Source organism: Protopterus annectens, chromosome 4.part1 (assembly GCF_019279795.1).
Source record: "Protopterus annectens isolate FY-2018-M chromosome 4.part1, PAN1.0, whole genome shotgun sequence".
Taxonomy (NCBI): domain Eukaryota; kingdom Metazoa; phylum Chordata; order Ceratodontiformes; family Protopteridae; genus Protopterus; species Protopterus annectens.
Window position 1 is genome coordinate 545415112 of NC_056734.1, and position 15255 is coordinate 545430366.

General features: G+C 41.3%; 1 protein-coding gene across 1 annotated transcript in view; it reads right to left on the reverse strand.

Annotated features, from left to right (window-relative positions):
- Positions 1-15255, reverse strand: part of PCCB (propionyl-CoA carboxylase subunit beta) — a 1126289-nt gene that overhangs the window by 438585 nt on the left and 672449 nt on the right. Inside the window, exon 10 of the mRNA XM_044070351.1 lies at positions 1149-1272. Within this exon, the coding sequence (XP_043926286.1) occupies positions 1149-1272 (124 nt within the window). The remainder of the gene's footprint in view (positions 1-1148; positions 1273-15255) is intronic.

Genomic DNA, 15255 nt, shown 5'->3' on the forward strand with positions numbered 1-15255 from the left:
AGATGTCTGCAAGTAGGGTTAAGAAAATAGATGGGAATGGAATTTAGTGGATGAAATCAGCCAAAGATCTAGGTTGCTGGGAGCAAATAACTTTTCAGTAAAAAATTAACAGAGTGGATGGAGATGTTTGAACTGTGGGTTAGAGACTGTCCTCTCTATCAGAGACTGATAAAAGAGTACAGACAATAAGAAAGGGATGGGAACCCTTAATGAAAGAACAGTTCTGTAAGAGTTTTTAGTTGAGTCTAGAACAAAAGATGCTGTTAAAAAAGAGATAATTAGTAGATGGTATAAAATATTGTATGACAACTATAAGAATTAATTGGAAGAGGTTAGAACAGACTAGAAAACAGAACAGAAAGGCACATTTATAAACATATGATGAAAATAAATCTGTAGGGCTCCAAAGTATGCAACAAAGTCCAGAAGGTTTAGGACATCTGATGGAAGTGGTTATCTGTGTATCTTTATGCCCCGAGTAGACTTCAAATGATTTGTCTTCAGGAAGACAGCAAATGCTGAAGATGTGATGGGGAAGAGAGAGGTAACGGGAAATATTTTTGGGAATGTAATACAGTGCCAGATTTAAACTTTGACAGAAATACTGAGAGATCAAATGGTAGTAACTAAAGAAATTATTCTTTTAAACAGATATACAGGATCTGACTAGCCTAATTTTAATGCAAATGGGTGGTAAAAACTTATTACTAGAAAATGTGTGAAGTCTGCTTATACTACAAAACTGATCACAGCTTTTTGCATGCTCTCATTCCTACCAGTGCAAACAATTCTATGTTTAATTACAGGACGTTTATTTACAAGCGCTTGGCATGTCCCTATTAACACAAGGATATGATGTCTAAAACAGCTGCACAAAACAAGCCAAGATGGATACACTCAAGCAGTATTCACTACAGTGGGCTTTTATATGTTCTACAGATGTTCAGAAGACATCAATGTTTTCCATCACAGCACTCAGTACCTCGGTTTCAGACTGCTAGCTGTACATTCCTTTGAAGTCTGACTGCTTGATAACACAATCTAGGGATACTTCTGCCTTTGTAGCCTATTGTGAAGCAAAAGGCTCTGTGTCATGTGGATTTTAAGGTTGTTATCAAACGATAATACAATAAAAAAACTTTCATTACCTGATGCTACTTTTGGTTGATTTCCAACTATTCCAACTGTACGTCCATTCATTCTTGCAAAACCCACAATGATATTTTTGGCAAAGTTAGGCATGATCTCAAAAAAATCCTTTTCATCAATAATCTATAACACCAAAAAAAAAAACAAATACATTAAACACATTAAATTATTACTATAAGAACAAATATATTTATGTATTTATATTTTAAGCACACTCTCTAGAAGGGTTGAAGCCCATTTTTAGTGGAAATCCATGGAGAAAAACTCCAAACGTTAATAGTATGTTACATTTATTATTTATTTTTATTTTATTTGCAGTTTGTTTGCCAGGATGGTCCACTGGGCCACTAGGAGAATAATACAAAATACAACATAAAATACAAATACAGTGATAGTAGTTGCAAGATTACAAATTAGAAAATTACAAAATATGAGAGAATTTGTACAGTACATAGTAATAAGTTGTAGTGTATTGGCATTAGAAGGAACAATTGTAGTGTATTGGCATTAGAAGGAGCAATTAGTATGGTGCAAGAAAAAATCCATTATAAGCAAATACAGTTCTTGTACAATCTGATAATTCCTACTGCTATTGCTAGGAGTTATAGAAACCATAGAACTTTATTTACAGGTATAATAGCTTGTGGGGAGCGTGAAAGGTAAGGGAAGCTATGTAGGATGAGAACAAGAGCATTCCCACTGTGAAGTCAGGTATGAGTGAAGTAAGGTTTTGAAGGCAGAGAGACTGTTAGTGGTACAGATGAAAGGTGGGAGAGAATTCCAGTGGCATGCTAGAGAGAAGGATAGAAGATGTTTGCCTGGTGGACAGGCAGGTTTGTGCACTTCTATTAGGTTTTGGAAGTTAGATCTTAGACATCTATTAGGTTGATACATTTGGAAGGTAGAGGCAAGGGAGGGGCAGAGAGAGGGGCTAAAAATAATTTTGTGTGCTTGGATAAGTTGAGTGTAGGTGAGATAATTGGGTAGCTCAAGCCAGTTCAGTTGATGTAGGGAAATACAGTGATGGGTAGAAGATCTCTGGCCAGTTACAAATTTTGAAATTTTGTAGTAGCATGAGGAGAGTTTTGACTTGAGGGGGGATTGTAGACTAGTAAGGACAGAGGTACTATATAGGAGGGAAGGGATAAGGTAAGTAGTAGCGAGAGCAAGCCTGGTGGAAAGGAGAGATGTAGCGGTTGTGGCGATAAAGTAAGCCAAGTTTCTTATGTGTTTTTTGATATTTACTTGTATATGGCTATCAAATTGTAGCTGATCATCAATGAGGACTCCTAACAGTTTTGCAGTGGGGATTATTTCAAGAGGTGTATTATTTTAGCTGGTGATAGAGAATGAACTTTCGTCGAGGGTGATGGCTTTAGAAGGGGTAAATATCATTAGCTTATTCTTGGTTGCATTGAGTGCCAGATGGTTATCTAGCATCCACTGTTCAGTAGACGAGAAGGAGCCCAGGGTTAATTTTGCTAGTGAGGAAGTAGAGGTAGCAGAGCAGATTATTGTCTAGTCGTCGGCATATTGGATGAGGTTAGTATTAGAGATGGCATGGTGAAAGTCGTTTATGAAGATAATGAAAAGAAGGGGACCTAGAATTGAACCTTGGGGCACAACTGTGGGAGTATTTAGGAAGGGAGAAATAGCTTTTTTCCACTTGATTGCGTGTTGCCTGTTTGATAGGTAACTGATTAACCAGTTGATAGAGGAGTAGGACAGATTTACTTTAGAGAGTTTAGTGAGGAGAAGATTGTGAGAAATGGTGATGAAGGTCTTTGAAAGGTCTAAGAGGAGAGTGGACACAATATGACCGGTGTCGCAGGCCTTATTAACAGTTTCTAGGAAGGAGAGGAGGGCAGTGGTGGTGCTGTGGCCAGGTCGGAATCTATGTTGTGTGGGAGTGAGGAAGTTATTACTTAAGAGGTAGGGTAGAAGTTGTAGGTGGATACATTTTTCAAGAAGTTTAGAAATAGGGGATAAGATAGTGATTGGTCGGAAGTTAGGGATGCTGTTATTGTCGCCTCCTTTATGGAGTGGTATAATAAAGGCTTTTTTTTCCAGAGCTGGGGACATGGCACTCTAAGACTGATCGATTTATTAGTATGCAGATAAGGTAGGCAACAGCTTCTGCTGCTATTTTTAGGAAGTAGGAGGGTATCTCGTCAGGGGCATTAGAACATGATTTCAATTTTAGAAGTAATTTTTTTATGATAGAGATGGGGATAGGATTCATGGAGAAGGGAGGAAGTTGGGAGTTGGAGTTAGTAGAAGAGAAAGGGATGTGTGTAGGTGTGTGTGGGGAAGCAGAATTATTAGTGAAGGATGATGTTAGTTTAGCTATGGAACCAATGAAGAATGACTTGAATTGGGAAGCTAATTCTAAGTTGGAGGCATTTGGGCCTGGGCAGGGGTTCTCTTTTTTACCTGGGTTAAGGAGAGAGGAAATTCCATCCCAGAATTTTTTTGGGTTAGTATTATGATTGGTTTGCAGTGTGGAAAAATATGCTTTGCGATCTGAGGTAATAAGTTTTTTTAACTTTGTTACGAAGCATTTTCTATTCATTCAGGGCGATGCTAGTTTTAGTTTTAGGGTAGTGTTTCCAGGCTTTATCCTGGAGCTGCAAGAAGAGTAAGGTGTTCTTAGATAGCCATGGCACAGGGTTGCGTTTTGTGGGTTTTGTTCTCCATGGAGCAAAGGAGTCAAGCAGGTTTAGGAAGGTTGTATTAAAGTAGGTAACAGCATTGTCTAGGTATAGAGTTTTTAGTGGATTCCAGTTTGTTCTTTTTAGTGTATCTGAGAATTCGTCATGGTTAAAGTTTTTTAGGTACCGAGTAGAGGTACAGGTATGGGTTAGGTGTAGGGATGAGGGAAGCTGATGGGCGAAAGTGGGAAGGTGATCACCTAGTGGGTCTGGAAGGGTACCACTACTAGTGATATAGTGGGGATGTGAAACTAGAATCCAGTCTAGAGTGCGCCCAGAGAGGAAGTCTTTAGAAGGTCTGGTTGTTGAGGTAATAAGTTGAGTGAAGTTGTAAAGATTTATATTTAAGGAGTTAGTTGGAGATTGAATTGTGGCCCAGTTAATGTTAACATCAACCAACATTATAGTTTTGTTTGTAATGTTGGTAGAAAGCCAGGAGAGAATGTCTTCAAGGACTGGGACATTGTCTCCAAGAAGGATATAAAGGGTGATAATGCAGATAACTTTATGGTTGTTTACCTGAAGACGGGCTAGAATTAATTCAGCATTACCAAATTTGGGAATAGATTGGGAGTACTGGTAACTAGGAGGGAAGAGGAGTAAAGGAGAGCAACACCTCCCCAGTTTTTGTGTGTTCTGTCTTTTCTAATAATAGAGTAGTTGGGTGGAATCAATTCTGTGTCTTTTATATGGGGTATGAGCCAGTTTTCAGAGATGGACAGAATGCCTGGTTGATTATGGAGACGCCAGGCATGGAGGTTGGGGATTTTATTACAAATGCTCTGGGCATTTAGAGCTTAATGGACAGCTTAATTTATTAATGGATTAGCTTAATTTAATGGACATGCTGCACCTCAGAAAATCCAAATCCCATCGAGCTACGCGCTCGAGAGACTTGAACCTCAGCACTGAAATAAATAGGACATGCTGGAGGGACAGATTCATAACCCAGAGGCTCCCTTCACTCTGGAATAAATTCCCAGTCCAGGTTAGGCAGAGTCCCTCATTGACTCTATTCAAGAGGAATCTTGATGAGTGGATGGGAGATTGTAGGTTTACCCCGGGTATCACTTCTGTGTCACTGTTAGACAGAGGCACAGTATACTAACCTCGAAAAAGGGCATAGCAAAATACATTTAAAATGGGTGGCGAAAGCCAAACACATTCTGGCTAGGCTTATAAATGCCCTACGGCAGATAGCCTAGTATGAACCTATGAACCTATAAACCTATGAGCTGTGAACTGGAGGGACTTACCAGCTGAATGGAGAGGGTAGGATGGGAAGGTAGAGTTTTGTGAGGGACAGGGTCCGGGGTTTGGGTGCATGTCAGCAGAGAGAAGGATAGAGATAAAGTAATGAATATGGGAGAGGAGGTATTTAAATTTAGTATCAAGTTTGTGGGTTGTAAGCTTTGTTGAGATAGAGATAGTATAGATGGGAGTGGTGTATTTGGAGTTAGTTATGAGTTTATAGGGGAAGAGCATAGTACTGTTGATGAAGTAAAGGCTAGGGGATATGGAGGATAGTGGGAGTGCATGCTGTATATAGACTGAGGTAGTAGTGTGAAATGAGGGGGAGTGGTTAGCATAAAGAGGTCTTGTGAGATAGTTAAGGTAGACTAAGGTAAAAAGGAGTAGTATTTGAGACAGAATTGTGGCAGGTTTGGAGGGCATGGTGTTAATTTTGGATACTAGTTGGAGGTGGAGTTAAGCTAAAAAGACATAAGGACAGACTATTTTTTAGAGTTGGATGTAATGGAATGAGAGGGATGAAAATGATGTAGGGGTTGGACTGGAAGAGGTAGATAGGTTATGGGCAGGGTAGATAATTTGATTGGGTATGAGAGGAGGTGGGTGTGGTATACTTAACTATAGATGTACACGTGCCAGGGGCCGGTGAGATTTTGGGGGCTGGGAAGGGGAGCGGATTGAGCCCGCAGGGCGAATAGAGCGGGCAGAGCCAGGAAGTGAAACAATGGAGCGTCTAAAGAAACCAATCAGTAGCCACAGCAAAAGAGCAATACTATGTGACCAGGTAGGTGAAATGTTTGTAGTTTAGCTTTATTCCACAAATGTGAGTATAAAAGCAGACTGTGTGCTAGTTTGGGGAAAAGACTGCAGTTGTGTATGGACAGGGCTAGGACATTAGGTTTGTTTAAACTATTTACTGTAGGTAAGGGAGAGAAGGTATGTGCTGCCACCTAGTGGCTGAATGGTATAGAAGAGAAAGCGGACCTAAGGAGCAGAAAAAAGATATGGTGGGAGGTGGGGGGTTGGTAAGTATGGTGGTAGTAAGGCTGCTGACTTGCACAATGCGGGTCGTTTTAAAGAGCAGTGTAGGAATGAGTTCAGGATAATAAACACCTGCATGCTGTGAGGGACTTGCAGTTCTCAGATTCTTGTACCACTTAGATGGCATGGCAGTTCCAGGAGTTATGTCCTAACAGTATGGCTTGACCGCTTTTCAGTAGGCTGGGAAACAGCCGGGTAGGAGTTGCTTGATTAGCTGTAAAAAAAGAGAGGAAAAGTTAAGTGAGACATGGGAATAAGAGATGTACAGGATTAATAGGACAGGGGGAGTTGGCAAGAGTGAAATAAAGGTGGAGAAAGTGCGAGTAATTTGGTGAGGGTGAGAACAGGAAGGTGAGCGGAATAAAGTAGAGAAATGAGTGGGATTAGTAAGTAGGTGGCTAGAGAGTAGCACAGTCAGTAAGGTGATGTCAGCAAAAGAGGTGAACGTTTAAAATATGCAACATTCAAAAATATTTCAGCAATATAAAACAGTGCAATTTACTAATTAACAACACTATACGCAGTTGATTTCTACAGGTACAGGTTGGGCTATACTCAAACAGTAATATGACTAAAATGTACAATCTATCTATCTAAAAATTAACGCGGGTATAGCTAAATAGGAAGTCACACTCCCTGATGAATGTATATTAGCGGTAATTCTGAATCGAGTGCAATGGGTAATAGTCGGTAGCTGGCCTTAATGCTTCTGGTAAGGAAATGAGCTTTTCATTTACAATATGGCTTTCTGGAGTGTTAGATAAGGGAATGCAAGAGAACATGCAGTGGGTGTTCTAAGTAGTGTCGTATGCTAGTGTAGTAAGTGCAGAAACCTCAAGCAACACATTAACTGATTTTTAATGAACATGGAAGTGTTGCAGCACAACGAAAAGAGGCAGTGCTGGCTCAACAGTTAACAGAACTACTACAGATAAATATGTAGCAATGCTCTTGGGAATAACAAGTGGGATTTTCGGTTGCCTTTATCTGTTTTTAAAAATACCTTAAATCAGGTCGCTGCACCGGTTGACTGGCTTTAGTCTACATAATGTAATCAATATAAACTAGGTTGCCTGTTTTATTTATAAAACCTTAAATAAGGCTACTGTACTGCCTATAGGCATGAATCCTCACAACGCAATCACTATAAGCTCAAGTATGGACCTGCCGAACTGGCGACTAACACAATCCCATGCAGATAACATCAAATGTAAGGTTTGGTTCGTTAGATATAGCTAGTAATTCACAGCAGTGGATAACTACCTCAGAGCAAGTGAAAAACAGCAGCATGTAAGTACAGCATTAGTAGTGTCCTTTCATCAGATATGGCTAGTAATTCTCAGCAGTGGCTAAAGTGACTAACAGCAAGTGAAAAAAAAACAGCAGCGTAAATAACATAAGAAAAAAAGACAGCTTTTTTAAGATAAACTCATTGTACTTATGAATAGCAATGACACCTCAGAGCTGTGAGCTGGGAATTATGTGCTAAGTAACAAGAAAACTTGAAACATAAGGCATAACACTTGTAATCACAAATGATCTCCGAAATACACTACATCTGAAGCTTTTTGAATAAACCCACTTATTTACAAACATTAAATAATTTATCTGAGAATTAGAATGTAAATTAAAAGCAGAATATGATTCAGCAGCTTAAAAGCTGGTTGTATATCAAGGGCAGAAAACAAAATGTAAGACGAGGCTAGGTTAAGAAAACCATCCTGGAAAACTAGGACCCAACAACATTTTTCTTTCCTTGGAGACAGAAGAGGTTTAGAGTGTAGTACAATTCATTTCACTCTTGTAATAATCAAACCTCTTTTACATGACTTTAAACCTATTGATAAAAATAAACTCATAATTTACTTCAAACAGTCTTAGTAGTAATGTGAAAACCACACATTAGAGAGCTACAGGCAGGCCATTGTCACACAGGCATGCTAAATTCTGAAGCAAAGAGTAAAGATAACACCCTTTCATACGTCACATGCTATATCCTCACCCATATGCATCCCTGACTCAGAAGCAAATTAATGAGGGAAGTTACACAACAGTCAGGTAATGCCTTAATAAGCCAGTGCTGGGAAACAAAATTGGCAATAGGGATAATGACAAAGATGGATACTATTAAAACAGATTAGTAAAGGAAAGTGTTGTTCCCGAAAACCACATTTATTAAGAAAGTGAAATTGTTATTTTAAAAGTTATATAAAACATTACAGGTTCATAGGTTAATAGGTGTGTACTAGGCCAACGGCACTGGAGCCATTACAAGTCTAGCCCACAGAAGTGTCCTGGTATCATGCCGCCATTAGTTCCCAGTGCCTCTATCAAGTAGAGCCACTGGAGTAATCCCTGGGGTGAACTTTCTATTTCCCATCCACTCATCGAAATTTCTCTTGAAAAGGGCCAGTGAGGTGCTCTACTTGACATGTATGGGAAGTCTATTTCAGAGCATGGGCAGTCTCTGGGTTATGAACCTGTCCCTCCAGCATGTTCCGTTGATTGTGGTAATGAGGTTGAGGTCCCTGGAGCATGTGGTGTGGAGGGATTGGGATTTCTTTAGGTGTAACATTTCTAACAGGGCTGGGTCAGACATGGCTTTGTAAGTCAAGCAGAGACGGCCTCTTAATAGATGATATGAGACAGAGAAAAGCTGGGATTTTTTGAGTCTGTCCATGTAGGGCATGTGTTTAAGGCCTAGGATCCTCTTAGTGAGGTACTTTTGTGGCCTTTCCAGCTGTTGCAGGTGTTTAGTGAGGTACATGCCAAATGGGGCATTACACTCAATGACTGTTCTAATGAGGGGAGAGTAGAGAGAGATGATGACCTCTTTCTTCCTGGATGCAAAACCCTTGGTAATGAAATGTGCCACAGAGAAGGACTTTCTGACCACAGTGGCAATGTGGTGGTCGAAGGAGAGGTTGCTGTCAACCTGTGTCCCCAGATCTCTTATAATGCCTTCAGTGTTCAGTGGGCTACCATTAATGTGGTAATTAGTGGGAACTGAGATTTCCCAAAGGGAATGACGATGCATTTTTTGCCATTAAGCTTAAGGCTATGTTTCGACACCAGTCGTTGGTCTCAGTGAGGCCTTTCTGTAGGATGTCTACATCACCTGGGGAGTTAATAATGGCTCCCAGCTTGCAGTCATCGGCGAACTTAGTCATCCAGAGTCCCTCTGTGTTGGCCTGGACTTCTGAGAAGTAGATGCAAAGCAGGAGAGGATCCAGCACTGATCCCTGTGGGACTCCACTCATGACTGGTTGGCAGTCTGACTTGGAGTCTGCTACTTTTACACTGTGGGTTCTATCTGTGAGCCAGTTTGCAACCCACCTACTGATATAGGTGTTGCTGCCTAGTTTGGTGAGTCTATCAATAATTCCTGAGTGGGGAATGGTATCAGAGGCCTTGGCCAGATCGAGGTAGGCTGTATGAACTGCCTTGCCCTCATCCACAGCTCCTGAGTGGGGAATGGCATCAGAGACCTTGGGCAGATCGAGGTAGGCTGTATGAACTGCCTTGCCCTCATCCACAGCTCTAGTGACTGACTCAAAGAAGTCAACCAGGTAGAGCAGGCATGATCTACCCTTCACAAAACCATATTGCGTGGGATCCAGAGTTTGGAGATTCCCTATATCCTTGTTAATTAGGTCCATGATGATGCGCTCCATAAACTTACATATCAGACTCATCAGGCTAATGGGGCGATAATTCCCAGGGTCTGTAGTCGCTCTCCCTTTATGGAGAGGGATGACTGTAGCAGTGTGCCATTCTGTAGGGACAAAGCCTGAGGTGAGGCTGTGATTGAACAGGGACACAGGTGACGTGCCAGTTCACTTTGTAGTTCATGTAGAACACAGCCAGGGATATTGTCGGGTCCCATAGAAGCTGTATTCTTGGTCTTGGACAATGCAGCTTTAACCTGTGCTGCAGTAATGCTGGGTACCTGGCATTCTTCCAGTATTGTAATTGGTCTTTTGGGAGGGAGAGAGGGTTAAAGTTGGCACTGAATCTGTCGGCCAGTATGTTGGCAATATCTGTTGGCTCAGTATAGGAGGTACCATTGTGCAGTAACTCAGAGCACATCTGGGTATTGCCGTGGAGATTCTTGCTATAACTGTAGAAGGCTTTGTGGTTGTTTTTACTGTCTGCCACAATTCTGCCTTCATAGCTAGCTTTAGGGGTTTTGATGCGGGATCTCAACTTTTTGTCGAGCCTAATAAGGGAGTTTTTCCAGTCTTGAGACTTCAGCTTTTTCTGCAACAGTTTCTTTCTTCTGTTGTAGAGTTTGTTAATGGCAGGGGACCACCAGATTGGCTTTCTTTTTTTGGAGGAGAGTGTCTTAGTTCTGTTGGGTATGGCTAGTTCCATGCATTTATGTAAGTGCTCATACACTGCATTGGTGTATGATTCAGCAGTCATGCACCCATTTTCCATTTGCATGGGTACCGTGAAGTTAGCCACCTCTGTTTTTAGGAGCCCAAAGTCAGCTTTGGAGAAGTTTTTCATGGTAGTTACCTTTGCTGGTGATGTGGGTGAGATGTGGATTTCCATGGTAATAAGTTTGTGATCGAATCTAACCAAGGAGGAATTGACTACTGGTGTTGAGCAATGGTTGCCCATGTTAGTAATAACCAGGTCAAGGATGTTGCTTCCTCTAGTGGGGGTAAGAATGAGCTGGTCCAGCGCACTGAATTAATGAATTCTAGGAAGCGTTGGGCAAGTGTATTGGTGCATGAGTAGTTTTCCCAGTTGATGGCGGGGTAGCTGAAGTCACCCAGTATGAGAGTGTTGGACTGGACCCTAATAGTTTCCAGGGTGCTTAGGAACGTGGAGTGAGAGTCTTGGAACATGGCTGGCTATGGCCTGAATCGCCATCTTACCCACTGTTAGTTGTACCTGAAGTATCTCCAATGCATTATGCTGAGCTACTAGTCAGGAGGTGTGCATATCCTTTATGAATATGGAGTCACCACCGCCTTTGGAGCTTCGGTCCATGTTCTGGGGCCAAAAGGTGTGGAATGAATTATAGCCTGATAGTGCAGGAGTGCTTTCTGCTGCTTTAAACAAGGTCTCCGTTACAGCACAAATGTCAATGTTCTCCATTCTGAGGAGTGCTTCGAGCAAGAGCATCTTGAGATTTAGATTTCTAGCGTTGAGCAGCATGACCCTCAGATTGCATTTATTTATAGTATAAAAAGGGCACTATAGGGATGGCAAGAGCCTTAGCCAGTATCCAGAAACCTAGGGGTGACAGATACAGGCCATCTCTGGGAAGGCATCGAAGTCTGTCAATCATGTCATCCCAAGCAGACAGATACTGGATCCTCTTAGAATGACACCATAAACTTAGCCAATTGCTTGAAGTCAATCATTTTCTGCTTGTACTGCAGTATGATTCTGGGCGACGGTAGGATGCTGCTCAGGGCTAGGGTCAGACCTGCCTGGGCCACATAATCCAGGAGTTCCTCCATGTCTATTTTCGAGTAGTCCAGGGAGGTGCCTTTCAGGTTATTCAAACCCACATGGACAATGACAGAGTCATACTTGTACTTGTTGTGGAGTGACCTGAGTGAGTGTGTTATGTGTCAGATCCTGGCACCTGACAGACAGCTGACTGTTACCTTCACCTTATTCAACCTAGTGAGTGGGACATCAGTGTGCCTCACTATCGAGTCACCTATGATTAGTGCACTGGGCAACCTGTTTTGCCTTAGGGGCTTAGGTTGAGGGGCACACTGTGTAGGTGAGCTATGTGTCTTGTGATTTGTGCTGTGTTGTGGTGGTCGAATGCGTTTCTGATTTGGAGGTCTCTGCTGGTTGGGTAGATTTCTATTGACAGCCTCTGTGAAGGTGGGTGTGTGGTTTGTGTTTTTATGTGATAGCTGTGATGGTGGGTGTTGTGGAGGGCTATGTGGTGTGGTGCAGGTGTTGACCTTCTCCTCTTGACCAGCTATTCCGGTCTTGGGTGGAAAGTGCATGTCTTCCAGTTTGGATATATAAGTGCATCTCTCACAAGTCTGAGTGTTGGGAGGTAAGAGAAGAGGGTTGTCTGTGTACATGAGGCAGTACTGCCTCAGAATGCCCAAGTTCACCAGGTTAGTAGGAGAAAGCACAGGGAACTGACCTTTAGACATGCCAGGAGGGATGGTCATTATTAATAAGTACTGGAGCTGTTTCCTTATAGGACGCTTAGTGCTGTTAGCACTTATGTGTGCTACAATAATTGGCACAAGAAGCCAGATGAAGTGCTAGGCAAATAAGCTAGTTAAATGCAAGAGAGAAGAGAACTAGCAAGATTTAAGGGAAAAACTGAAGAGCAGACTTTCTGTCATCGGTAATAGTTTACCCTAGCTTAGTGGCGCTGCACGGCGTGCAAACACGGGCTTTTAAAGCAGAAAGTTGAAAGGGAGCTAGAAACCACTCCTCTTGCGGTAGATAGGCTACCTAGTGCTTACCACTCCCACTGATAAGATGATAGGCTTCCCTCTAACACAGAAAGGTCTGGGGAACTCAGAAACTACAATACAGTCCTGAACACAGAAAATCTGTATCTGGACTACTCTAGTAACAGGAACGTCGGGAAAACAAGCTAGAACTTTTTATTTAATGTAACAGTAGCAAACGAGCAAACTGATTTAAACAAATTAACCAATTAACTAATAAAAAAGCTCAAAACTGAGTCCTGTTCCAGCAGTCTTCAATCAGATGAGTTCTAGCCCGACACTCCTGCACTAGGGTGCATGGGAACCTTCTCCAAAAAAAGATGGCTTGGATTAGTGCTCAAGTGCTTAAACCAGAAGTAAGAGACTTTTAGAATAACAGGCACTAAGCCTTCAATCAGCAACTCCCAACTTACAAGGATGTAAACTACCTGTCCTGCCACAAGAGTGCATACCATAAACCTTCTTAATGTAAAGCAACTGGCCTGAAGCCCAAGTGCTTAAACCAAAAGGCTTAGAATAACAGTTACAATTTAATCAGGCTACTAACAAGCAATAATACATGCAGCAGAATAAATGCAATTGAGTACTTTTAAGAACAGGCAGCAAAAGCAAAATAAATTAATAAAGTAGGAAGAAACGCAAATACAGTAAAAGCAGATTTTTTAATATAACAGTAGCAAATGAGCAAACTGAATTAAAGAAATGACTCAATTAACCAGCAAAAAAGCTCAAAACTGAGGCCTGTTCCAACAGTCTTCAATCAGACAAGTTCTAACTGCATACTCCTGCCACTAGGGAGCAGGGGAACCTTCTCCAAAAAAAGATGGCTTGGATTAGTGCTCAAGTTATACAAACAAAGCTATATTCAGCAGGTCTGAATCTAGTCTATGCTACAGAAAACAAGGCCCACCAATTTCAGAAAGAAACAACTCAAATAAGCAGGCACAATAAGCCTTTAACCAGAAATTCCCAGCTCAGAAGGGGATAATCTATCCTCTCCTCCCACAAGAGTGCAGACCACAAACCTTCTTAATGTAAAATAACTGGCCTGAAGCCCGCGTGCTTAAACCAGAACTAAGACACTTTTAGAATAACAGACACTAAGTCTTCAATCAGCAACTCCCAACTTAAAAGGATGTAAGCTACCTGTCCTGCCACAAGAGTGCAGACCACAAACCTTCTTAGCGTAAAACAACTGGTCTGAAGCCAAAGTGCTTAAACCAAAAGGCTTAGAATAATGGTTACAATTTAATCAGGCTACTAACAAGCAATAATAAATGCAATTGAGTACTTTTAAGAACAGGGAGTAAAAGCAAAATAAATTAATAAAGTAGGAAGAAACACAAATACAGTAAAAGCAGACAAATAAAGTGCAAATTTTTTTGGGTTAATTTTATACCTTGATCCCCAAGAAAATACCATATCTTTTTCTCCAGTAACCTTCAAAATAAGCACTAAAATGTAGAAACTTTTATCCTCACGGGACAGCTGTGTGTTTGTGTGTGGATAGAAGGATGACTTAAAAAAAGTAGTTGCTGCCACTGATATCAGATAATTAGAGAATACAGTTTTATGAGAACTGAAGATAACATTAGATATTTAAGTAGCATCACTGTTGTAGTACAATTACTATGTGATGAGAATTGGCTGCAGACTAAGGTCTCCCAGAGCTCTGCTAAAGCAAGGGTATGCATGCCAATGTCCTTCCCAAATGAAAGTAGAAACCCACTTCTGGGATAAAAGGAGATGTCAGCCCATCCTCTGATTTCTCTCTGTTAGCAACCCCTGAAGAGGCCATATGGAAAAGCTGATTTAGTACCAAAATGTAATCTGACAGTCACCCTTTGGTATTACTACATGTTGTGTTAGACTTTAGCATGGGAAGCTGAAAAGGGGTTGTCCTGTGGGGGAAAGGTGTGCAACAGCTTGTACTGTACAGTGATCCTGCTTTAACATCAATGGTTATAGTAAGTTATATGTTCTCTGTGTGCATCATTGCTAGAGAAACATTTATTACATACGAGAAACGGACAATCCACAAACCTGGGGGAAATGTAGATGTGGTTACCCTCAGATGCTCCTGAAAGTATCTTAGACGATTGCTGCTCCAAATCAAACCCTACCCCTGGACTGTATATCCAGTTTTATAGTATTTAAGGAATGTGTGTACAGATGCCTGGGGAGAAGTGCTTCACAATAGCTTAGGCTGATATCTGCCTAATAAGGGCTGCTGGTGAGATGTATAATGTTTCTGCATAGGTTTGCCCTTCTTCTCACAGCAGATGTCTATGCAGTACGCTAGCCAACTGAAGATTATCTGTTTTGTAACTGGTTTGTCCTCTTTATCATCTGCAAAGGCTATGAACAACTGGTCTGTACATATATGGATTTATTTCTGTCCAGGTGAAACTGCCTATGAATTTCCAGGAGATACAGGATTCTTTCCCCTGTGTTCTAGGGTCTTTGAAAGTATACCGGAAGTTGGACAGATTAGTTAGGGGATGTTTCTAAAATTACTTTCGGCACGAAGGTAAGATTTGTCCTGAGGTTGATTTTGCCTTTATGAAATTGAAATTAAAATACTATCCAATATGTGTTATGAACTACACAATGATTTTCAGTGGGCACAGTTTGGTCGAAAGTATACCAATGTA